Raw genomic sequence first — 22,073 nt, 5'->3', positions numbered from 1 at the left:
ACTTCCTATGTCATCACCACCTGGCCTGAGCCACACTGCCCCTTTGGAGTATTGTCACACCATCCTCACTGGTCACCAGGCTGCTGCCCCCACCCACCTGTCTCCCTCTCCCCTACAACGGTGGCTTTACCAGACAGGGATTACAGTCTCTTTGCTCACTGAGGTGTCACCAGCGCCTACACTGCAGGCACACAGTAGGTACACAAGGGCTGTGGGCTGGACGCTGACTGTGTGAATGAGAGAGCTGGCTGCGGGGAAGGTCAGCAGGTCCAATGACCAAGTGACTGGGGCAGGTGAAGGAGAGGACCTGCCCGGGGTGTCCTGGCCTGTGACAGGAGGAAGTGGAGGACAAGTGTCCAGCTTGGGACCCGTGGGGCCTGAGGTGCTGACATTACGACACACCTCGTGACAGAGCTCAGCTGGGGCAGAGTTGGGCTCACTGGCTGCCTGTCCTAGCAAAGGCCAAGAGAGACTGCTGGGCTGTCAGGGGAAAGCGACGGAGGAGACCCAGGGCTGTGGCTGCCATGACGACGACACGAGGGAGCGGCTCACCCGTAGAAGGGCAGCTCGTGGCACTTGAGGAGGTAGGCACGGTAGTGGGTGCTCAGGGAGGCCTCGTGCTCGCCGACTACTTCCTGCACCCTGCGGTAGGCATTCAGCAGGCCCTGCTCGCCTGTCCCAGCCTTGGTCCCCCGGCCCCGGAGTGCAGCGAAGAGCCCGTGGCCCCGTTTACAGAGGTGGGCCGGGAGGAAGGAGTCCAGCTTCTCCCTGTGGAGGAAGGAAGATGGGCGCTCAGCATGAGGGGCCCCAAGGCTGGGAGCTGGCCAGAGCCACCGAGGTCCTGGGGGTGCGGCCACGCTTACAGGGGAGGGGAGGGGAGGTGAAGTGTGGACATGGCCCGCCAGGGACCCCACTGCCACGTTCCCAGAGGCATGCTTGGCTGATGAGAGGCCTGAAGGAAACGTCGGGAGACAGAGATAAGAGTGGAAACCAGGCCCAGCCCGGGACCAGACTGGCAGGAGGGCTTCAGAGCAACGTCTGTGTCACTGAGTCGGGAAGGTTTGGTTTCTGAACCAGTGGAATTTCACAACCAAAAACTGGGACAAGTGAGCTAGAGCTATGCATGTTTTGTTCTGCCAAATAAAGATGTAAAGAAAACACAACCTCCACGCCATCAGCACAGGTTCATGAAAGCAAGGACATCTTCCACCCCCCACACACAAACTAGGAAAGCACCTTGGTGGAACCGCAGTTTCCCCATCACGGGCAGCACAGTGATCCTGCGGGCCGAGCACTGGCCGTTCCAGGTGAACTGCAGTTGGACACTCAGTCTTTGCACAGTGAGCACCCTCTCTGAGCCTCAGTTTCCCCATGTATAAAATAAGGACACTAATCCCAACTCATGTGGAAGGGCTGGCATGTGCCTGGCCATGCGCCTGGCATCAAACAAGTTGAGGTTGTCATTTTCACTGAAGAGGGGAGGGGTCCCTGCTGGGCTTCTGGAGGACCAAACACCGCATGCCATGGGGAAGGGCAACGGCCCAGCGGGAAGGCTGACACGAGGAAGGAACCTGTGCTAGCCTGGAGGGGAGCAACTGCAGAGCGGCATGAGGACGGGTGTCCAGAGGCTGCCCATCCCCCTTAGGGCTACTGTTGGCATTTTCATCATTTGTCCCCCTACATCCCTTCTCCCAGCAACAGCTCTCACTTCTCATTTGGAAATCCAGCCTTCCCCACTTTGAGCTCATGGCGGGCCCCAAGGGAGGAGCTGGGCCTCAGCCAATCAGGGCCCTGGTCACTGTGTCTCCTTTGGGTGGACCTGGGACCCAGCATCCAGTCATCAAAGTGAGTCTGAGAGCTCTGGTCATATAAGGAAAAAGGCCTCTCCTTGCCAATGTGCAACTGCTGCGGCCACCTGGCCACTGCGAGGCGAGAGCCTACCTGAGTACAACCTAGCCCACAGAGGACACACCGGTGGGTGAGGAGAGCAAGGACAGGGGTCCGGAGCCCCTGCACCTTAACTACCCCGGACCTGTCCATTACTCAAGTTGACAAGGTCCCTCAATCCAAACAGTTGGACCTGGTTTGCTGTCACCTGCAATAGGAAGAGACATGCCCATCACGAGGGCCAGCATCCCCAAGGCCACCTGTCTCAAGCAGGCTCAGCTGAGAGCCCTCAGGCTCCACTGGGCCAGGGGCAGTCCCCACTGGGCCCCAGCGGTTAGTCACCAGGCACAGGGCCCTGTCTTTGCACGTCCTCTCCCCTGGGGTCTAGAAAAAGGCTGGGCTGAAAGTTCATTTTCTTTGGAATTATATCTAAACCTCAGGGTCATCGTCTACAGAGGTGAGAGCCCAGCCTGGTCTGTTTCTGGGGCAGACTGAATCCTCGTGACCCAGAGCCCTGCCAATTCACACGGCAAAGAGCCTGGTTTCTCTTTCTTGAGGGAGGGGCCGGAAGCGCAGAGCCGGGATGCTGGAGTGTCTAGAGAATGAGCGTCATTCTGGAGTCTGGGACTAAGCTGGACTGTCACCGGTGACTGGGAGTGAGGATTTGGTCAGTCCCCAGCTATGACCCCAAAAGAACAAGCCCAACTCCCTTCTGACCTCAGACGGAGGCTGGGCTCCACCCTCACGCACATCCGGGGCTCCTCTCACAGATGTCACTTCACCAAGTTTTCCGCTGCCCAGGCCCTCAGCCCACAGCAGATAAGGAAAAGGAGGCTCAGAGAGGCAGAATGACGCACCCAAGGTCACACAGTGTCCACCAGCCCTGGGGCTGAGGCCTCCGGACTCCAGGACCTTGCAAGACCACTTGTAAGAAGCATTCCGGGGCAACTCTCCCCCTCACTGTGCCCCTGCGTCAACTCACGCTGGCCCTCACCTCAGGGTGCAGGCAGCGGGCAGGCCAGGCTGGTAGGGCCCGAGCTGCACACGGCACACCAGGGCACCCAGGGCCTCGCAGTCCTCGAGGTCACACGGGTACCGAGCAGCCAGCACGTTGCCCTTGGCCTCCTCATAGAGCAGCCGAAGGACGTCCTCGTCGTGGATCTGCAGGCCGGGGTGGCAGGGAAGGCCGCTCAGCTGGGCCGCAGCACCAGTGTCCAGGGGTCTGGGGACAAGGGGAGGCTGGACACAGGGCCCCAGACTGGGCGGGACTGCCTGGGGCTCGCCACCTCACCTGGAGCTCCCGCCGCCTTGGGAAAAACACGTTCCTTCGGAACTGCAGGGCAGGCTCATCTGGGGAGAGAGGCTGGGATCGCTGCCTGGCCGCCTCGCTCAGCCAGCCAGCCCTCCTCTCCCGACTGGCCCAGTCCCCAGTCCCCACCCCTCACCCACCACGACTGAGAAAGCCCGAGGGCTGTCCAGAGAGGGGGCTGCGCGGCTTGTCTCCATGTGCTCGCTGTCCACCCGGCCCTCCCTCTCCCGGGTTCCCCTCAGGGATCCCTCGCTCCCCTGCCAGGAGCGGCTGACTGAGCCTGGGGGACAGCTCCTCCCTGGGCCCAGGGGACCCCCGAGACAGGCACACGCAGGCGGCAGCACTGACCCATGGCCACGTCGTCGTCCGGGGCGTCGGTGAAGCGCAGCAGCAGTTCTGGCCACTGGCGGCCCAGCTTGTAGGGCTGGTGCTTGGGCTTCAGCTGCACCTCTGCAGGGAGGGAGGGCAAGCGGCCCATGCGGCCTCTGACCAGCGCCACTGCCGCCCACCAATGACGACAGCGGCGGCCACGGCCAATGCTAACTGAGCAGGCACTAAGCGTCCAAAACCATTTCAGGTGGTTTTCGTGCATTTGCCCTGCAACAATCCTATCCTCATTTCACCCATAGGAAAAAATGAGGCTCAGAGAGATCAAGTTGCTTGTCCAAAGTCACACAGCAAGTGAGAGGGGTCAGACTCCAGGCACAGCAAGCCTCTGACTGTTCCTTATAGCGCCCAGGGTGGGCTGGAGCTGAGAGGCTGTGGCAGACAGGTGCTGGGGGGACCGTGGTGCCATTAGGAAGCAGAGCCCGAAGCTGGTAACTGAGACCCAAAGCCCGAGGGGCTGCTCTCTCCTGCTCCTGCTGGAGCCTGGGCCTCCCCATCGCCAGCCCCAACGCCCACCCAGCATCTCCCCTGGGAGCTCTAGCTGACCCTCCATCCTGCAAGCTCCTTGCCTCCATGGCCCACAGGCAGCATGCCATCCAGCGCCCGCTTCATTTCCTTCTCTCACTCCGTCTCCTACTCTGCTCCTGCCACTCGCACCTTCGTCAATTGCTTGAACATTCCCAGCTTGTTTGTGCATGGAGCCTTTGCACTTGCTGTTCCTCGTGCCTCAGACACCCTTCCCTCAGATCCTCACATGGCTGGCTGTCATGGGTGTCAGTTCAAATGTCACCTTCCCTGGACCCTTAACTAAGGCAGCCTCTCCTCATCACCTGTCACACCAATCGCACCCTCATGTGATTGCCTTTACAGCATTTATCACTAGCTGACATTGCCTCACCATCCAGGAGCAGCTCTGTCCTGTTCACTGCTGTGCCCCTGACCTGTCGCGACCCTCACCATGGATCCGCAGAACGACTGAATGCACCCCTCAACTCCGGGCTGTCAGCCAGCCCCAGGACTCAAGTCCCCAGGCCAGGAATGACAACTGTTTTCATCTCACACACCAGCGCCCACGGCTGGTCTGAGAGGTCGGAGGCCATTTCCAAGTCCATCCAGTGATGAATGAGGATGGCTGCCGGAGTGGGGGAGGAAGCGCAGGAGGGGGAAGGGCCATATGCATGCCATGTACCAGCTACCACTGCCTTCTGACCCTTCTTTCCCCTTTACCCCTTCCGTCCTCCCATCAGAGAGCCAGGCACCTTGTCCCGCCAGCCTGATGCCAAGGGTCCTGGCCTCTGCTCTTTGGGTTTCCATCTGGACCCTAATCTTAACCCAAAACGGCAGCCACAGCCTCCACATTGGCTGCCCTCCCTGCCTACAGCCTCTTCCATCCAACCCCATGTTCAGTTTCTTCACACTCCTTTCTTCTCCCGTCACTTCTCTGATCCTGATTTCCTAGCGGCCCTCATTTCCAACCTACATCCTTGGCCACAGCCATGTGTCGCCACCCCTGCCTCACCACTCGCCAGGAGGGGAACGTGCCATTTGCAGGCTCTTTCCATCTGGATGTTCACAGGACACCAGAGCTACGAGGGCATCCACTTTACAGGTGGGAAACTGAAGCCCAAAGACAGTGCCCGCTCGCGGCCACCAGAAGGAGCGGCTAAACCAGGACTAGAGTTCCACCTGCCGAGCCTCCTGCACATGCTCTGACCTGGGAGGTCCCTGAGCACAGGGATCCCTTCAGTCCTGTTCCATGTTTATCCCCAGCGTCCAGATCGCTGCCCAGCACGAGGGGGGCTCTGCACACACTTGTGAGATGAACCAGGTAACTGACTAGTGGGGACCCCTGACACCCTGTGGGGGAGGTGGATGCGGGACAAGGGTGCCCTTCCTTCCGCCTACGGCCCAGCCCTGACCAGCCTTAAACCCTGAGCCCCAGCAGCTCAGAGGACTCCCATTATCAGAAGTGTGTGGTCCCACACACATCCAGATGGGGCCTTCCTGCCTGGAGGCTGTCACCCAAACAAGACTGGCAGTCCCTGGAGCCGTGTTCCATGCAGAGTGACAATGGCATTGAGAAGGTCAAACCCTCCCAAACATCCAGCTTGAAGGGCGGCTCCAGCAATGGCACCCCCTCCCTGCCTCACAGCCCTGGGGCATCTGTCACTGGTGCACCCACTCTGGGGGGGTGAGGGACAAGCGTTCTGAGGGTCCAAATCAAAGCTGAAGTGGCCTTTCAGCCTTTCTGAACCCAGCCTGGGAACAAAGTGGGCACTGACTGGAGGGGGTGGGGCCCCAGGGTGACCCAGCAAGCCACACAGGCAGTCCATTCACCTTCTCCTGAGGGGGGAGCAGGAATGTGAGGAGGAGGGAGTGGGGGCGGAGGAAGTGGGAGGAGGCCACAGACTGCCTGCTGGAGGGACCAGGAGCCTGAGGCAGCACACGGGACACCACCCCCAGCTTTCCAAAGACACAGGCCAAAGGGGCCACGGCCCCAAGCAACGGCCGAGAGGGTGAAGGAGGGGCAGCTGAGCTTGGGGGAGCGGCCGGAGGAGACTGGTCAGCAGGAAGAGGGTGGGCGAGAGCAGCAGCTGGGCAGGAAGCTCCGACTGGCCAGTGGGGGTGGGGGACAGGCGCTCCCTCTCCCACCAAGCCAGCTGGTATCCTCCTCCCAGCGGGGAGCACAAGCCCCAGGGGCCCTGGGAGAGGACAGAACCACTAGGGGCCCCAGGCACCCGTCATCCTCTTCTTGCCCCTGTTCCTCTGTAAGGCAGGAAAACATCTAAGCTCCGAAAACATGTTTGGTCTTGGCACCAACTGGAGCATCCTCTCCCCTGGCCCCCTTCCTGTCCAAGTAGCAGGCTAGAAACCCTATTCAGAGGCCTCAGGGAGCTCCCACCCTCCGCCTCCCCCAGGCCTGAAAGTCTGGAGAACCGTGGCCCCGACTCCCACCCATCCCCGCCTTGGGATCTCAGCCCAAAAGGCAGGACACAGTGGTCCCTGGGCCAGAAACCAGAGAAGTCGGGTTCCCACGTGTCCTGCTCTCCCTACCCTCAGGAAAAGCCTCCTCCTCAGGGGTGGCTGCTTCCTGGGTCTGGTCCCCTCTTCCTCCCTGTCCCCAAAGAGCAGGATGCAGTTCAAGGAGGCCGGCTGTGGGGCCAGCCAGCTTCCCTTCTGACCTCGGTCCTGCCGCTCACTGGTCCCACCACTCCGAACCTCAGCCTCTTCATCTACAAGACAAGGCTGAGCCGCGGGCATCAGGTGAAAGTCTGCTCGCCAAAGGCCAGCTCAGGTTGTGGCACAGACCATGTGCTCAGTGAACACAGACCCCTTCCCTCCCTGCCCCCCAGTCCTGCTCCTCCTGATGACGCACCTGGGTCCAGGACCACTGAGCCTGAGGGGCAGGCTCGGGCCTCCTCTGCCACCAGCAGAAAGAAGGGGCAGAGGAGCCGGGCATTGTCTCAGGGCTCTGGGTCCTGAAAGTGGTGCACGGCTCCAGGACACACACAAATCCCATCTTCTCCTGATGCAGAGCGGCCAGAGGTTCTGGAAGCTGCCCCCTCCCTGCCCAGTGGTCAGCGCCTTTCCAACCCTCCCACCTGCCAAGCCTTACCCAGCAAAGGGGAGACGAGCCAGAGCGCGAAGGCCTCCAGGGCGATGTCCGGGAGCTGCAGGACCTCACGGACAGCACGGTGCAGCTCGTGGGCACTGAGCGAGGGCAGGTTCTCCACGGCCAGGGGCACTACCGTGTCATCCGCCAGGTACACCAGCACGTCAGCTGCTGCAATGGAGGCAGGCGGGGTCAGCTGGGCCCACCACCCAGGCACAAGCCTACTAACCAGGCACCTTCCACCCTCCACCGGGGCTGGAGCCCCCACCCTACACCCCTTGGGGTGACCAAGGCTACAACTCCAGAGGGAGAGTCCTGGTGTCCCCAAAGGACCCTGTGAAGAGTGCAGTCTGTTAGGACTTACTCAAGACCCTCAAACCACGCAGAAACCCAGCAACTCTGGCCCCACCCTAACCCCTACCAGCCTGGGACCGGGGAGAGCTAGTGACCCACTGTCCTTAGCCAAGTCGCTGCCTCTCTCTGGCCCAGGCTAAGATGGAACCAGGATTCCTAGAGTCCTCTCAGGGCAAAGCAAGTTCCAGGCCTCAGCTTCCTGAGGACTTTTCAAGGCTCAGGACTCAGTACCATGGCCTTTCAGGACAGTCTTAAACCGGCCAGGAGAAGTACAATCCAAAATGCTGAGCGATCCCTTGTGACCACCTGTGGGATTCCTATTTGGAGCCCAGAGGCAAAGGGAGACCCTTGGAAGAGCAGCCAGATTCAAACCCCTGGAACTGTGGGTGCCGTGAAAGGGCACTGAGCTGGGAGGCCAGGACGCTCGGGTTCCGATCCTGGCCTGGCCCCCCGCTTGTTGGCTGACTTCGGCAAGTCAGTATGTCAATTGCCTCATCTGTAGATTATCACTAAGACTCCTCCCCTCAAAGAATGGCTGTGAACCAAATGAGGAGAAGCCTGTGAAAGGCAACGGTGGGGTTTATCACTAACACAAGTGAGGGCGCTTTTCAGATGTCCAGTCTGTTCTGCTCTCACAGTTACTTTCTTGAGAGATCACAAAATAATCTCCAGGAGGCTGAGATTCAGACCCACTTTTCAAGTAGGGAAAACTGAGGCATGGAAGGCTCCAGTACCCTGTGACTTAACCTGCCTAGGGCCCAATTTCCTTCCCATAAGATGAAGATAATGATCCTTGCTTTCAAAAGGCTGTTTGTGAGAAAGTAAACAAAGAAAGGGAGTGTGTCACTTTTCATTCATGAGATTCTATCTGAATTTCAGCTACGTGAGACACGCTCATTTTACAAAGGAGGACAGAGAGATTCAAGAAGAGTCCCCAACTTGGTCAGCGCCTAATGACAAAACCTAGGTCCTCTGAATGACTTCTGTCACTTTTTCACGCTTCAACATACCTTACTTGTTAATGAATACAGAAAATTCTTTTCGGTGAAAGAGATGACAAGCCAGGGCCACTTCCCCCGGGGCTGGGGCCCCAGGAGAGTATGGCGAGGAGGGGATGGGGACAAGGACCCACCTCGGGCTCCCACGGAGGACACACTGCTTCGATGGGACCGCTCAGCGGGGCCAGGCTGCCCGGCATTGCCTTCCGTGCCGTCCATCTGCAGAGGGAGAGAAAGAGCAGTGACTTGGGGTCCGGGGATGGGAGGTTGGGGAGCCCCTCAGCTCTCACTCAGGGAGGGAGGGGTCCTAGACTGATCTGCGAAGGTGAACCACGGTGCCCGGGGGCACTAGTGTGCAGACTAGGGAGGTGGGGGTGGGAGTGGGGGTGACAGCCGACTAGAGGTCATGGCTGACAGGAGGGGTCAGGGCCGCGGTGGTCAGGAGCGGGGTCGGAGCTCGGCTTGCCGGGATGCAGGTAGGGCAGGGCGCACCCCCGGCAGGGGCGGGAGCCCGGACAGGGCACCATCGCGCTCTCACCTCGCAGAGACGCAGAGCCCGCTGCCTCAGCCCGGGCTTCTGCCCTGACTGCGACCCCTCACTCCCGCCCCGCCGCCCCCTGGCTCCCGCCCGGACTCCAGCTCCCGGGGCTGCGACGCGGAAGCTGGGGCGGAGGAAGCGCGGCGCGCACGGCCCCGCCTCCCCGGCCCGCGGGAACCAATCGGAGGGCGGGGCCGCCGCGCACGCGCCCTGGCCGCGCCCGCGCGCTCACGCCCCCCGCGGGCCCGCGCATGCCCGGGACGCCGGTCCGCTAGTCTCCTGCGTCTGGTTCCGCCTGAGGGATGGTCGCGCTGCGAAGCGGCCCCGCCACCAACCCAAGTGACCGAGGGCGATGGCTCCCACACACAGGCCCAGACTGATGGCCTGTAACAGGGTGTGGCGAAGGTTCAAGGCAGTCGGGGATAGGGACGCGAGCTCCGGCACTCCTTTGCGTGTGACTTGGGGCCGGACCCCTCACCCGTGGAATGGAGATGCTTCCTGGGCCGTGTCAGGGATCCACACTGACCTGGGCCCGGGCGAAGGAGACGCAGCAGCGGCCTGTACTGCAGCGCCCTCAGGCCGTGGAGGTGATGGGCTCGCCGCTGTGGTCAGTAGACTGGGTCCCTGTCCTGACTCATCCTGGACAAGCCCCTTCTCCTCCAGCCTCAGTTTCCTCATCCGTAAAATGAGGAGGTTGGACTCCATACCCTCCAAGGACCCTCAAATTATATGTCACAAACCCAGGCCAGGCTCACTTGTTTTTCCATGGAGCACTCACGTGAGCCCTCGCTGTCTTAGGCACACAACCTGAGACCTTGAGAATATTCCCAGGAGGGGAAGAGTTGTAGCAGCTGGAAGAGGCGGGTGTGAACCCACCTGTCCCCAGAGTCAGGGCACCAACATGTCCTGGCAACACTAGCCTGTGTGTGCCTGAGGTGTAGATCTCAAGGAGAAAAACGGGTCCGTGGGCACCTTCCTGAGCCAGAGGAATCGGAAGGTGTTCCAAGTGACAACAGTGGGTGGGCGATCAGACCAGGGATGTCGGGAGGGGGAAGTGGGCTCACCCCATTCCGCTTCCCCGGCATCGGAAGGCAGCTCCAGGTCCTAACCTAGTCCGATTTTCCTCAATATTTCAAACAGCCCTTTGCCTGCCCTCCAGCCCTACACTGCCCACAGCTGAGCCCATTACATCATGTCTTCCTTCCTAGCATGACCTAAGGGCTCGAGGGAGCTCAGATGTGAGCTGGAGAGAAGAGTGTGCAGTGGGAACAGGCATCTCCCTCTGAGTTCTGAGCCCTGGGCCCCTCAGAGCAGGACACAATGTCTCGGTGGCCTCCCTAAACCAGCTGGGAATATAGTTCTGTGTTGTTGAGTACTTGCTAGATACAGGGCCCAGGCTAGCGCAGGGGATGGAGACCTGAGTGGGACACGGCCCCTGCCCTCAGGAAGCTTATGTTCTGCTTTAATTGGGGAGTGGAGGGAGAGAGGAGAGAGAAAGAAGCCCAGGAGAAATGCATGTTTAAAACTACATAAGATGAGAGAATTGCCTTAAGAGCTATAAACTGCTACAAGCAGGAAGAGAAGGGTCCTCAATTGCTGAGCACCCACTGTGTCCAGGCCTTTCCCGTGTGTTTCCTCTTGTCATCCCCGGGGACCCCATCAGTGGAAATAGGCGTAATAGTAGCTGCCATTTGTGGAGCACATACCATGTGCCAGACTTTTCCTAAGCGCTTCAATCCTTATAACCACTAACAGGTAAGTCTTATATCTCCATTTTATGACGAGAAAACAGGACCAGAAAGGTTAAATAACAAGGCTGACATCTGGCAGGATGTGTGGTAGGGTGAGGAGACAGCAACCCAGGTCTGGCGAGGAGGGGCACTGGAGGAAATTCCAGAAGGCATTCCAGGCATCGGGAGCCGCAGGAGCATGGTTAGGACCCCAGGGAAGCCCGGGGCAGTCAGAGCACAGCAGGTGAGGCTGGGGGTGGGGGTGAATGCCAGGGTGAGGGGGGTATGTCCCTTTTGGAGATGGGGAGAGAGAACAGGAGCCCCAGGGCTGGCTGCGGGCCTGCCCACTAACGCTGCTCCCTGACTTGTCCACTCATTCAATCTTTCAACAAGTATTTATTGGTGCCAACTCTGTGCCACATAGTAAAGAGAACAGCCAGAAATCCCTGCCCAGACAGACATGTTAACCGCAGCGTGTCAGAAGGTGATGTGTGCAATGGGAGAAAGCAAAGGTAGAGCCAGAGAAGGGGCACGAGGAATGCGAGGTGGGGGCGGGGGAGCAGAGGGCAATATCCAAAGAGATGGTCAGGGTGGGCTTTCTGCGTGGGTGACGTTTGAGCCCAGGCTAGAGGAAGCCAACAGGAAGAAGAGACAGCCAGTGCAAAGGCCTGGAGGCGGGTGCCTGTTTGAAGAGGAGGCCAGGGTGGCTGGAGCAGAGCGAGCAGGGGCGTGGCCAGAGATGCGATCAGAGGAGTGGGGGGGGGGGGGGCAGTGTGAGGGCTCCTGGAGCCTAGGAGGGACTTTGGTTTGGACTCTGAGTACGATGGGGCCATTGCAGGGTGTGGGGCAGAGGGGAGACATGGTCTGACTTAGATTTCCACTGCATCGCTCTGGCTGCTGTGTGGAGAACTGACGGGAAAGGGGCAAGAGGGGAGGCCAGTGAGGGGCAGGAATCCAAGTGGAGGTGATGGTGGCTTGGGCCAGGGTGGTAGCTGTGGAGGAGGCAAGGAGTGGTTGGATTTGGGATGTGTTTTGAAGGTCATATTAATATTAGGTGAGGTGTGAGAGAAAGGCAGGGGTCAAGGGTTGGTGCCCCCATTTGAAGCCTTCCTAGCATTCCTCGGGCAGTGGCGCCTCCGCACTGGATCTATTTACCCTCGAAAGAAGGACCCCCTCCTCTGTGCCTCCACCTCCCGCTATCCTCCAGGGAGAGGGATTCAGGTCCTGTCCTGATAGTTTGATAGTTTGGGCTGTAGTTGTCCAATAGAAATGGGCAGTCACAACCTGGTCAGCCCCAAGCAGAGAGACACGCCACCCTTTATACACTCAAAATCCCCAGCTTTCCCCTGGGAAAAAGGCTCGGAGAAGAGGAGGCTGTTTGTGACTCACACGGGTTGTCATTGTGGTAAACAAGCCAGGGAGAGGGTGGAGCTTCGGGCCCTGGTGAGTCACTCCCCTGGGGGTTGTTTCCCTTCCTTGGACTGGGGCGGTTCCCCGATGCCCAGGCGACTGCAACTGCGGGCTGGGCCTGCCCCCTGGTGGCCATGCTCCTTCTCGCTGGCGTCGCTGCCTGTTCCGGGGAGGGTGGGCCACCTGGTACGTAGGGCTGTGGGGACGAATAGGAGGTGGGCCGGGCTGGGCTGGGCAGGCGGGGCCTTGCAAGGAGCAGGCCTATTAGACTTTAGCTGACTGAGGCAGCCCTGGACGGCCTGACTTGGGGCCTGAGCCCCGCTGCCCCGCCTGGTCACGCTGCAAGGCCGTGTTGGCTGGCAGGGGCTCAGGTCGCCGTGGGCCATCATTCCTGCCTCATGAGATTCACACTCTGCACACCTCCCCGGCCCGTCAGGGCCACCCAAGTTGGCTTGCTCCCCTCTCCTGGGCACCGGGCCACTGCTCACCCTCCCGCCACGGTTAAACATTAGCGGCAGGTTATCAGTCCAGGGTCCGAGGGAGAGGGAGGGTAGAATCTCACTTTGACCAGCGCCTCCTCTGCTGGAGCCACGGGTACCCGCTCTGCCTGACAATGCCTGTGGAGGAGTTTGTGGCCGGCTGGATCTCTGGTGAGATGTTTTTCTTCCTTCTGTCACCTTATCCCCAGTAATGGGTCACTTCCTGGGGAAGCGGTGGAGGGGGGAGTGACATAGGAGAAGCTGAGGCCAAAGTCCTAGTTGCCCTGGAGGCTCAGAGCCAGCCATCCTGAGCCTCCTGGGAGTTGCCTGAGGGGAAGGAGAAGGAAGAGCAGGTGGGAGGGTGCTGGCTGTGTCCCAAGGCCACCCTGCCCCACACCTGCAGAGAGAGGGAGCCAAGGTGAGCACTCTCCCACCCACAGCACCTGCACCACGAACCCCACTCTCCAGGCCCACCCTGTGGGGCTCAGAAAGGAAGTTCACTTTTGACCTCACCTGCTGTCCTAAGTTCCCCTTTGGGCCCTGCCCTACCTGGCAATGGGCTGCACGCCCAGGCCAGCTTCTGGGTGACATTTCTCTTAGGAAAAAGAGAAGGACATTCTGAACCTGCCTCCTGGGGATATGATCTCGCCCAGAGCTCCAGGACCAGCCTGTGCCAGGGAGCGCAAGACCAGGAAGTGGGGAGATGGCCGGGGCGGGAGGGCGGGGGGGGGGGGGGGGGGGGGGGCAGGCCCCCTTCCCTGGTACCAGCAAGACTCCTCCAAGGACCCCTTGCCTGCTGATGGGGGCAGAGTGTCAGGAGGGCGGGGCCTGGTCTGGATCAAGGCCCCACCCTCTACAGAAGTTGTGAGTTGAAGGAAGGATGGAGTACAGCTGGCAGGAGCACTGGAGATTGTTCCAGAGTCCCAGGGTCCCATAAGCCAGCAAGGCGCTTGGGTGTAAGCTCCCAGTGAGGACACAGCGTGTCTATGGTTTCTCCTCCCTTCTGCATGTGCATCCTCCACGCAGGGCGGGGCTCCCTCCGGTTGTCCCCTTGTCCCCATGCCTTGCTACCCCAGTGCCTGGTGTGGAGGAGGGTGCAAGGGGGCCAGCTGGAGTTTCTTTGGGGTCTGGCAGGAAGGCTGGACTCAGGGGTCTGAGATGGCCCTGCCCTCTTGCCTCCTGCCTGACTCTCTTTCCTCTCGGCACAGACTTGTTTCCTTGGCCTGGCTCGAGGGCCCTCACTCATAGCACCTTCTTGTCACCACAGGAGCTCTGGGCTTGGTCCTGGGATACCCCTTTGACACTGTAAAGGTGAGTCTAGGGGAGGCACCTGAAGAATGAAAAATGTCGCCGGAACCAAATGTCAGGGCGCCCTGAGAGCAGGAACTGGCTGACAAGGCCCCTTCCCCCGTCTCCTGCCCTGCTGGCATCCTGCTCAAAGGGGCAGAGGGAGCCCAGCCTGCCCGCCAGCTCTGTCCTCCCCACCCAGGTGCGGCTACAGACCCAGACCACGTACCGGGGCATCGTCGACTGCATGGTCAAGACTTACCGCCATGAGTCGGTGGGTGGCCTGCTTCTTTGGGGGCTTTGGGGTGGGAGGCATCAAGGGCAGTCAGTCAGCTCCAGCTTCCTTCCCTGCCACCCCCTGGCAGAGCTCTGCCCCTGGAAGAGAGAAGACTCAAGTCTGGGGCAATGAGGGGCAGGGTAATAGCTCAGTGCCCCAGGGTGGAGCTGAGGCCATCCTCAGCCTCAGCCTGAGTCCACCGCCCTGTGGCTGGGCTCGGGAGTGGTTTCCAGCCAGAGGAGGCCCTTGCAGGGCTGGAAAGGGCAAAGGGGACCCCTATGGCCCCCTACCCACTCTAGCCTGGTCTCTCTGCAGCTCCTGGGCTTCTTCAAGGGGATGAGCTTCCCCATCGCGAGCATCGCCGTGGTCAACTCCGTCCTTTTCGGGATCTACAGCAATACCCTGCTGGCTCTCACAGCAACCTCCCACCAGGAGCGGCGGGCCCAGCCGCCCAGCTACGCACACATCTTCATGGCCGGTTGCACTGGGGGCTTCCTGCAGGTGAGAAGGCATCCTGGGGGTGCACGTGCGCACACACACATGGATGCAATGATGGTCAGTTCCCTCTTTTTCCTCCCAGCCCCCTCTGGCGACCCACAGCTGCAGGCCCCAGGCCTTCCCCAGGCAGAACATCAGGAGCTGTGGGGAAGTGGCCAGCTCCTGGCTGGTCCCGATGACCTGGCCAGACTGGGCAGTGGCCCTCCAGGCTGTAGGCCTGGAGCAGAGGGTCATGGAGAACAGAGGAGGCAACGGCAGAGAGCTCAGGGGCGGGGAGGGGAAGGTGACAAGAGGACCCATGGAGAAGCAGCCAACACCCCAGTCTGAGGCTGAGGGCTTGCCCACCTCCAGAGGGGTCTGCCAGCCTTAGGGCTGTGGGATGACCTCTCTCCAAGATGGCCTTTCACCCTGGAGAACTGACAGCCCCCACAGAGCTCTGAGCCCAAGCCCTCTGATCTTGATGTGGTCCTGGCACTCACCTAGCCTCTGCCCTGCTCAGCCCTTCTGCCTGCAGCCTCTAGGTGGCCTCAGTCGGTGAGCCTTACCGGGCTCCAGTCCACAGACCTCACTGGGAGAGGCCCAGGGTATTAATCATTAAGTGACTCTGATCATTTGGTTTTGGTCTTTGTTCTCAGCAATTAAGTACCAGCTCCTGAGGGGTGGGGTGGAGGGAAGAGGGGCCTCCGGCTCCAGGGAGAACCCCAGCTGAATGGGGGCCTGGGCATAGAGGCAGAGGGACACGTGCCTGGCTCTGTCCCACACCCCAGCCAGGGACCTCAGGTCACCATCTGTTTGGCACGTGCTCTGATGCTCCTGACACACTTCACCGGGCAGAGAGCAAGGAGAAAGGACAGAGTCAGGAGGCTCACTCAAGTGAATTAATGATTCATAAGGCCCCAAAGGGCCTGGCTCTTCTCCTGCCCCTTCATGTGTGGGACTCATGCCTGTGTATTTCCCAAGGCTCGAGACCTGGCACCCCACAAAAACAAGGGAGAGAACTGAGCCCCCAGGCCAAGCGGCCTGCTTCAGGCCTAGCCAGGCCCAGCTCCTCAGTCACCCTCCTCTCCAGCTCTTTAGAAAGCAGAACCGATAGCAGAACTGGGGACTGTAGAGTCACTGATGGGGCCTGGGTCCAGGGACAAACTGGAGCCTGTGGCTTCGGTTTCACAGGGTCTTGGAGCAGAAAATGAGTTACAGGGGCTGGCCCACTGGCGCAGTGGTTAAGTTTGCATGTTCCGCTTCAGCGGCCTGGGGTTTGCCGGTTCAGAGCCTGGGTGCGGACCTGCACACTGCTTGGCAAGCCATGCTGCGGCAGGCGTCCCACATATAAAGTAGAGGAAGATGGGCATGGATGTTAGCTCAGGGCTAATCTTCCTCAAAGAAAAAGAAAAAAGAAAATGAGTTATAGGGTGGAGACCGGGGGAAGAGGCGGGAAGTAATTCTTGCTAGCACAGGGCAGGAACTGACAGCCTCTGTGTGCACAAAAGTTGCTTTTGGCTGGGCTTAGGTGGACCCCATCAAATGGTGCTGTAATGTCCAATGTCCCCACTGCTCCCATGGGCACGGGATGTGGAGGGGAGGGGCCTAACCAGCTCCTGCCTGCCACCCCACCTTTGGTCGGGGCTCAGGAGAACACCCTCTGGAGAAGCCCGCTCGGCACCACCCACAGGCTCCGGAGGGTGACAGCAGAGTCCCATCTCACGGGGAGGGTCCCCAGCCCACTGCCCTGCCTGCGGGAAGGAAGTAGGCAAACTTAGCCTGCCACCCTCTAAAGATTACCGCTAGGGCCAACCGCCAGCATCCTCTGCCATCAGCCTTCTCCAGGGCTGGGGAGCTGAGCTCACATACCTTCCGTGGAAGCAAGACAGGAAGGGAGGAAGGAAGGAAGAAAAAAGTACATGAGCCCCAAATGATATGTTAACCTCAGCTTGGGCCTCAGTTCTCACCTGAACAGTAACAGCTCGCCTTGACCTGGTTGCATCCCTGGCCCACACCTCCCCCTCCCCCGACCTCCCCCCACAGCCCCAGCTCCAGACCTGTGGCCCCCCTCTGCCTCAGCCAGGCGATAAGAGTTCTAGGACCTGCAGGTGCCACCCTGTCCCCCACCTTCTGTTGGGAGTGTAGTGGTTGGGAGTTTGTGAGAGGCAGGAAAGGCTGGCCTGTGTTCCCCCCCAGGGGCCCTAAGAGGAAGACCCCATGAAGCTGAGTCCCCAACACTAACGAGGTGGCCTCCTTGACCCTGGGGAGAGGTTAGTCCTTTGCTGTTTCGTGGGCACAGACTGAACCCTTTCTCCAGACCCAGTCCCTGCAGATGCTCATCTCTGCTTTCGGGCGGCTAGCAACCTACCCCCACCCCTGGAAAAACAATCCTGGCTTGTCCCCAAGTGCCATGTGCATGCCAGGCAAGTTGGGTGCTGTTGCCCGAGGAGAGGGGCAGTGCTGCTCGCTGTCAGGGTCTTGACGCTAAAGGCGGTGGCCCTGGACCATCCCCGGCTGCTCTTGCAAGAGCTGAGAGCTGGCAGCAGAGCCGGCGACGTCCTCCAGGAAGATGCTGCCCCTCTGCCCACCACTTGTCTCTTGTTAAGATGAGCTGACTGTTCCTGCCCACGGCCCCACCTGGGGCCTTCACGCTTCCTTCCCTACAGGCCTACTTCTTGGCCCCTTTCGACCTCATCAAAGTCCGGCTGCAAAACCAGACAGAGCCGAGGGCGAAGCCAGGGAGCCCCCCACCGCGGTACCGGGGGCCTGTGCACTGTGCCGCCTCCATCTTCCAGGAAGAAGGGCCCCGGGGGCTGTTCCGAGGGGCCTGGGCCCTGACGCTGAGGGACACCCCCACCATGGGGATCTATTTTATCACCTACGAATGTCTCTGTCACCAATCCACGCCAGAGGGCCAGAATCCCAGTAAGTGAAGTAGTGTGAGAGGGTGCGGGACAGAGAGGGGGAAGGCAGGGGAGCTGGCCGTGCAGTGGAGCATGCGGGGGAGGCTAGTGATGGGGGCGGATGCTTTGTGCCTTAGCCTGACTCCCACCCTGGGCTTCCTCTACTCCAGGCTCAGCCACAGTGCTGGTGGCAGGGGGCTTTGCCGGCATCACCTCCTGGGTCACGGCCACCCCCTTAGACGTGATCAAGTCCCGGATGCAGATGGCTGGGCTAAACCAGAGGGCTCACCGAGGGGTGCTGGACTGCATAGTAAGCAGCGCCCGGCAGGAAGGACTGGGGGTCTTCTTCCGGGGGCTCACCATCAACAGTGCCCGCGCCTTCCCTGTCAACGCCGTCACCTTCCTCAGCTACGAATACCTCCTCCACTTGTGGCAATGAGCTTGGCCAGGCAAAGCTGGCAGCTCCCCAGCGAGACCACCGCCCAACTGCCTGGACCGGAGGCCAAGTTGAAAGCACCAGCTGTGATTCCGATACGCATGCAGGAAGCTCAGCCCTTCCTCATCAGGGCATCTCCCAGCCTCGCGTAGGCAGAGGGGGCTGGGGAGACGGCAGCCGGGCCAGGACTCCCCCGTCTGGACGCAGCCCAGAATCCAAGGCTGGCAGCCCTTGCCTTGGTTCCTTTCCTTCCCGAGTCTGTGAAGTGAACTCACTAGCCAGCAGTGCTGGTGACACTCCGGCCCCATCCTGTGACGTCACTCCTTGAAGAGCTCTCAGAGGCCCCACCGGGCAGCCTCAGCGCCAGCCAGGCCCTGGATTCCCGTGATGCCATCCTGTCCTGGTGAGCCCCCCACCCCACCTCATTCCAGACCTCTCCCTGCACCGCTGGAGAGCAGCCTTTACGACTCTGCCTGTCCTTCAGTGGCTCCCGTCACCTTCAGGAAAAAGCCGGAACTCTCCCAGCTCCTGGGCCCTCCCTGCCCACTAGCTTTCCTCCCCCTTGGTGGCCCTGGCAGCCCAGCCCCGCTCGTGGAGAACAAGCTGTGTTCTCCCGTCACCCTCAGCCTGGAAGGCTTGTTCCCTCCTGGCCAACAGTGGCCGCAGGGTGACTCCATCGTCCCTCTGGCTGAGCCCCTGAGGCCGACCACTGTCTCCTGGAGTCCTTCCTCAGCTCGTGTCCTCATTGCCTCAGACTGAGTGTGGGGTTTGCAGACCCCCACCCGCCCACATGCCTTGCTCGTAGCCCTCACCTGTGCTTATCATGGTTGTTGACTTCTTGGTGTCCTCGCTAGACCCGGAGCTCCTGGAAGTCTGGGGTCTTCTGATCATTTCCCAGGAAGGAGCCTGATGCATAAGCTGCCGGTAAATGGTTGTTGAATGAAGTGCCGATTCCACTCCGCACCCCTCTCCTCCCACTGCAGCCCCCCACCTGCTTCCTTGGTCCTGCTCCCCCATCTCTGAGAGGTTGCCCTGCCCGGGGCCCCTCTCGGGGTTGTCTCCAGTGGAGGGGTCCAGGAGTCAAGGGTGTCTACTTGGCCCACTCCCATCCGATGGGACTTGTTTTCTTTACCCATCTCGACTGCTAAGTGGGAATTAAAAACTGACTAAGAGGGTTCATTTAACTGACAATAAAGTGAGCAGAATTTGTACCCGCTAATGTCCTGATCTGGTCTGAGATCAGAATGCCTGGACTTCCTGCCATTTACTGGGGGCTCCCTCTGAAACCAGCACAATGCTGTTATCACAGAGGAGGTGGCGTTGGCTCAGAGACGGTGTGTAATTCGTCCCAGGGCACATGGCTGGTATGTCGCACGAGTTGCCTGGACGCATCTGAGCCTCCGCTCCAGAGCCCAATTACTCTGCTATGCTGCTCTCCCTGGCTTGTGACAGTCTCCCACGGGTCACCTAAGTTCAAATTGCCCCTGAGCCAAGCGTGACAGCGTCAGCCCCTCCGTGTGCATCGTCAGCATGGCCGCTGGGCCAGCCCGTGTTCCCCATTCTCCCGTGCAGCTCGGCGGGGCCTGTGCACGGGCTCTTGCTGGAGAAATGTGAGCAGAAGGGATGCGGACAGATTGCCCATCGCTTGCTTGAAAGGAGATGCCTCACTTGTTGGCTGGAAATGGTGACCTGGAAGGCACTGCTGTGGATGCAGGAGACGCTCTGCTGGCCAGGAACCCGGGTGACATTGGGGGCACAGCCCACCTGACCCCCTTGGCTGCTGCGTCCTGACATCTCTTTGTTGCAACAGTTTTGCCTTCACCCTAACTTAACGTCGTTGGTAAGGGAATGCGAGTTTCGAGGTCAGGAGTGATCCCGGTGTGGTCCGTGGGTCAGCGGCCTCGGGACCTCCTGGAGCTGGTTAGAAATGCAGACTCCCAGGCCCCACCCGGAATGGAATCAGAGTCTCTGAGGCTGGGGCCTAGGAATCCGTGTTGTAAAAGGTCTCCTGTGACGTTTACACACGCTAGTTAAGAAATGGCGCTCTGGCTGCTCCTAATAGCAGAAACGTGCTGCCCTTTCAAGCTGAGAAAGTTGTGAGTCTGGTGGAAGTGACTTGAACTCCTAGTTCTAGCAGCCTCCACTTTGGCACAGATTCACGAAGCTTACATTCCTGCTGTGGAAAAACAGGGTCTGTCTGAGCAAGTCACTGCCCTTTCTGTGCCTCAGTTTCCTCTGAGATCTCTTCCAACTGGTCAGTCCGTGAGTTCCAGTGACCGTCCAGCACCACTGCAGTGCCAGAGATTTTAGGCTGGAACCAGCGGTGATGGTACAGCAGCCGTTGGAACACCTCTGGGGGCAGTCAGTGGTTGGAAGGGAGCAAACAGTATGCACATGAAAGGGGAGCTGGCTCTTAGAAATGGGCCAAGAAAAGAGCAGGAGGTCAGGGTGGTCCTCTGGAGTTTGCCATTTCTCACCACAGTACCAGTTAGCAAGAGAATCAAATTTAAAATCCTTTTTTGGTTTTGTTTTCATTAAGTCCTTTTTGGGGTAGTAACTACGCCTGTAAGGCTGCCTTTGCACAGTCTGGGCGTGGGCTTCCGGTGTCCCTCTGTGGTTCTCTCCAGAGGCATCTCCAGAGGAGGCTAGAGCTTTTCCCTCTACGCTCATTAGAACCAGAGAGTGTGGCAGGCCGCACGCCGGGCCATGCAGTTCTGGGCCCGAGCTCCTCCTCTAGCCCCGGGCACGGCTGCTCGCTGGACTGGGAGAACAGGCTGGGGCGAGGTTAGGGTGAAGCTGGTGTGATTAGTGAGAAAACACCCAGCTCTTCTTGGAAAGGAGGCTGGAAAGACAAACAAAGATAAGGCAGGAGATGACTGACAATATTTTTAAAAGCAGGATGTTTTCACATCAGCAAGGGACACATGTTAAAGGAATTAACAGATGTTATTAGAGGTCAGCATGATTTTCTTTTGTTTTTTTAAGGATTGGTACCTGAGCTAACATCTGTTGCCATTCTTTTTATTTTTAAATTCTTCTCCCCAAAGCCCCCCAGCACACAGCTGTATATTCCCAGTTGTGGGTCCCTCCAGCTGTGGCATGCGGGACGCCACCTCAGCGTGGTCTGATGAGCAGTGCCATGTCCGCGCCCAGGACTCGAACCGACGAAACACTGGGCCGCCTGCAGTGGAGCGCGCGAACTTAGCCACTCGGCCACGGGGCTAGCCCCAGGTCAGCATGATTTTTGAGAACTCATTTAGATAGAAGGAATCCCTAAGAACTAGGAAATAGTAAATGAACCTGCTTCGAGGTTAAAAATGGGGGTGGAGTCTGAGGGTCGCACGTAAAGGGCTCATAACTTGGGAAAACTGTGAAATAATGTCTCATTGGATTCATGCTGCCAAACGTCATGGTTACTTTTATATCAGTGGTCGCAGGAAGAGAAATTACAGGAGACTAACTTATGTGTGTAGTGACACTAAGGCTACATGTGCCAGGAAAGGGGGCAATGACACAACCTTGGGATGATCCTGGGTCAAACCACTTTTGCCAGACTTGCTAAACAGCTGCACCAAGAGGAGTGACAAGAGTCTCCATCCTGACCACCGTCTGAGCTCCAGGGCCACGCTGCCAACCATCTCTGGTCACGGATCCGTGAGCATCCCAAGGCACCTGGGGTTTCCCCTCCTCCTGCTCCCGCTGCAGTGCTCTGCAGCCCAGGTCCGCCCCAGGCCAGACACCTCAGAGAAGCTCTCCTTCCGCCCTCCTTCCACAGCACAGGAGTTCCCAACTCTTCTTCGCCCTGTTTCTAAAATATTCTAAGAATCACTCCCTTTTTTCCACTCCTAATTCTACAGCCCTGATCCTGTCCCAAATTTGGACAAATAACTCCACTTTTTCAAATGCAATTCTGATCAAGTTACCCTACTCCTCTTGTCCCCCTCGATGGCTTCCCATTACTCTGAGGGATCAAAGCAAGCTCATTCCA

General features: G+C 59.3%; 2 protein-coding genes across 24 annotated transcripts in view; one reads left to right on the top strand and one right to left on the bottom strand.

Moving 5' to 3' along the window:
* FRMD8 (FERM domain containing 8) overlaps positions 1-18,075 on the bottom strand; it is a 31,250-nt gene extending 13,175 nt beyond the window's left edge. The window contains exons 1-11 of one of the 7 annotated variants that reach the window (XM_070488145.1): positions 17,939-18,074; positions 16,547-16,615; positions 14,255-14,367; positions 12,789-13,032; positions 12,206-12,422; positions 8,683-8,767; positions 7,200-7,367; positions 3,545-3,646; positions 3,179-3,237; positions 2,882-3,048; positions 553-768 (exon numbers count right to left, since the gene is read on the bottom strand). In XM_070488145.1, the coding sequence (XP_070344246.1) occupies positions 553-768; positions 2,882-3,048; positions 3,179-3,237; positions 3,545-3,646; positions 7,200-7,367; positions 8,683-8,767; positions 12,206-12,217 (809 nt within the window). In that variant the 5' untranslated portion in view covers positions 12,218-12,422; positions 12,789-13,032; positions 14,255-14,367; positions 16,547-16,615; positions 17,939-18,074. Of the gene's footprint in view, positions 1-552; positions 769-2,881; positions 3,049-3,178; positions 3,238-3,544; positions 3,647-7,199; positions 7,368-8,682; positions 8,768-9,086; positions 9,246-12,205; positions 12,423-12,788; positions 13,033-14,254; positions 14,368-14,559; positions 14,700-16,546; positions 16,616-17,938 lie in introns of those variants that run through there. The other 6 variants (XM_070488148.1, XM_070488147.1, XM_070488146.1 and 3 more) reach the window with 6 other exon arrangements.
* SLC25A45 (solute carrier family 25 member 45) lies at positions 9,328-18,088 on the top strand. Of its 17 annotated transcripts, none has more exons than XM_070488155.1 (7): positions 12,517-12,876; positions 13,306-13,400; positions 13,973-14,016; positions 14,195-14,266; positions 14,585-14,770; positions 17,413-17,671; positions 17,820-18,088. In XM_070488155.1, the coding sequence occupies exons 4-7, from the start codon at positions 14,240-14,242 to the stop codon at positions 18,086-18,088; spliced, it is 741 nt and encodes a 246-aa protein (XP_070344256.1). In that variant the 5' UTR covers positions 12,517-12,876; positions 13,306-13,400; positions 13,973-14,016; positions 14,195-14,239. The 17 variants fall into 17 exon arrangements, with proteins under 17 accessions (XP_044617806.1, XP_070344259.1, XP_044617810.1 ...); XM_070488151.1 differs by having other exon boundaries at positions 12,693-12,876; positions 13,313-13,397; positions 13,974-14,016; XM_070488150.1 differs by having other exon boundaries at positions 12,693-12,876; positions 13,313-13,397; positions 13,974-14,016; positions 14,147-14,266.
* Positions 18,089-22,073: the final 3,985 nt, after the last annotated feature.

Source organism: Equus asinus, chromosome 17 (assembly GCF_041296235.1).
Source record: "Equus asinus isolate D_3611 breed Donkey chromosome 17, EquAss-T2T_v2, whole genome shotgun sequence".
Lineage (NCBI taxonomy): Eukaryota > Metazoa > Chordata > Mammalia > Perissodactyla > Equidae > Equus > Equus asinus.
The sequence above is the reverse complement of the archived record's forward strand: the minus strand, read 5'-3'. Positions and strand labels throughout refer to the sequence as shown.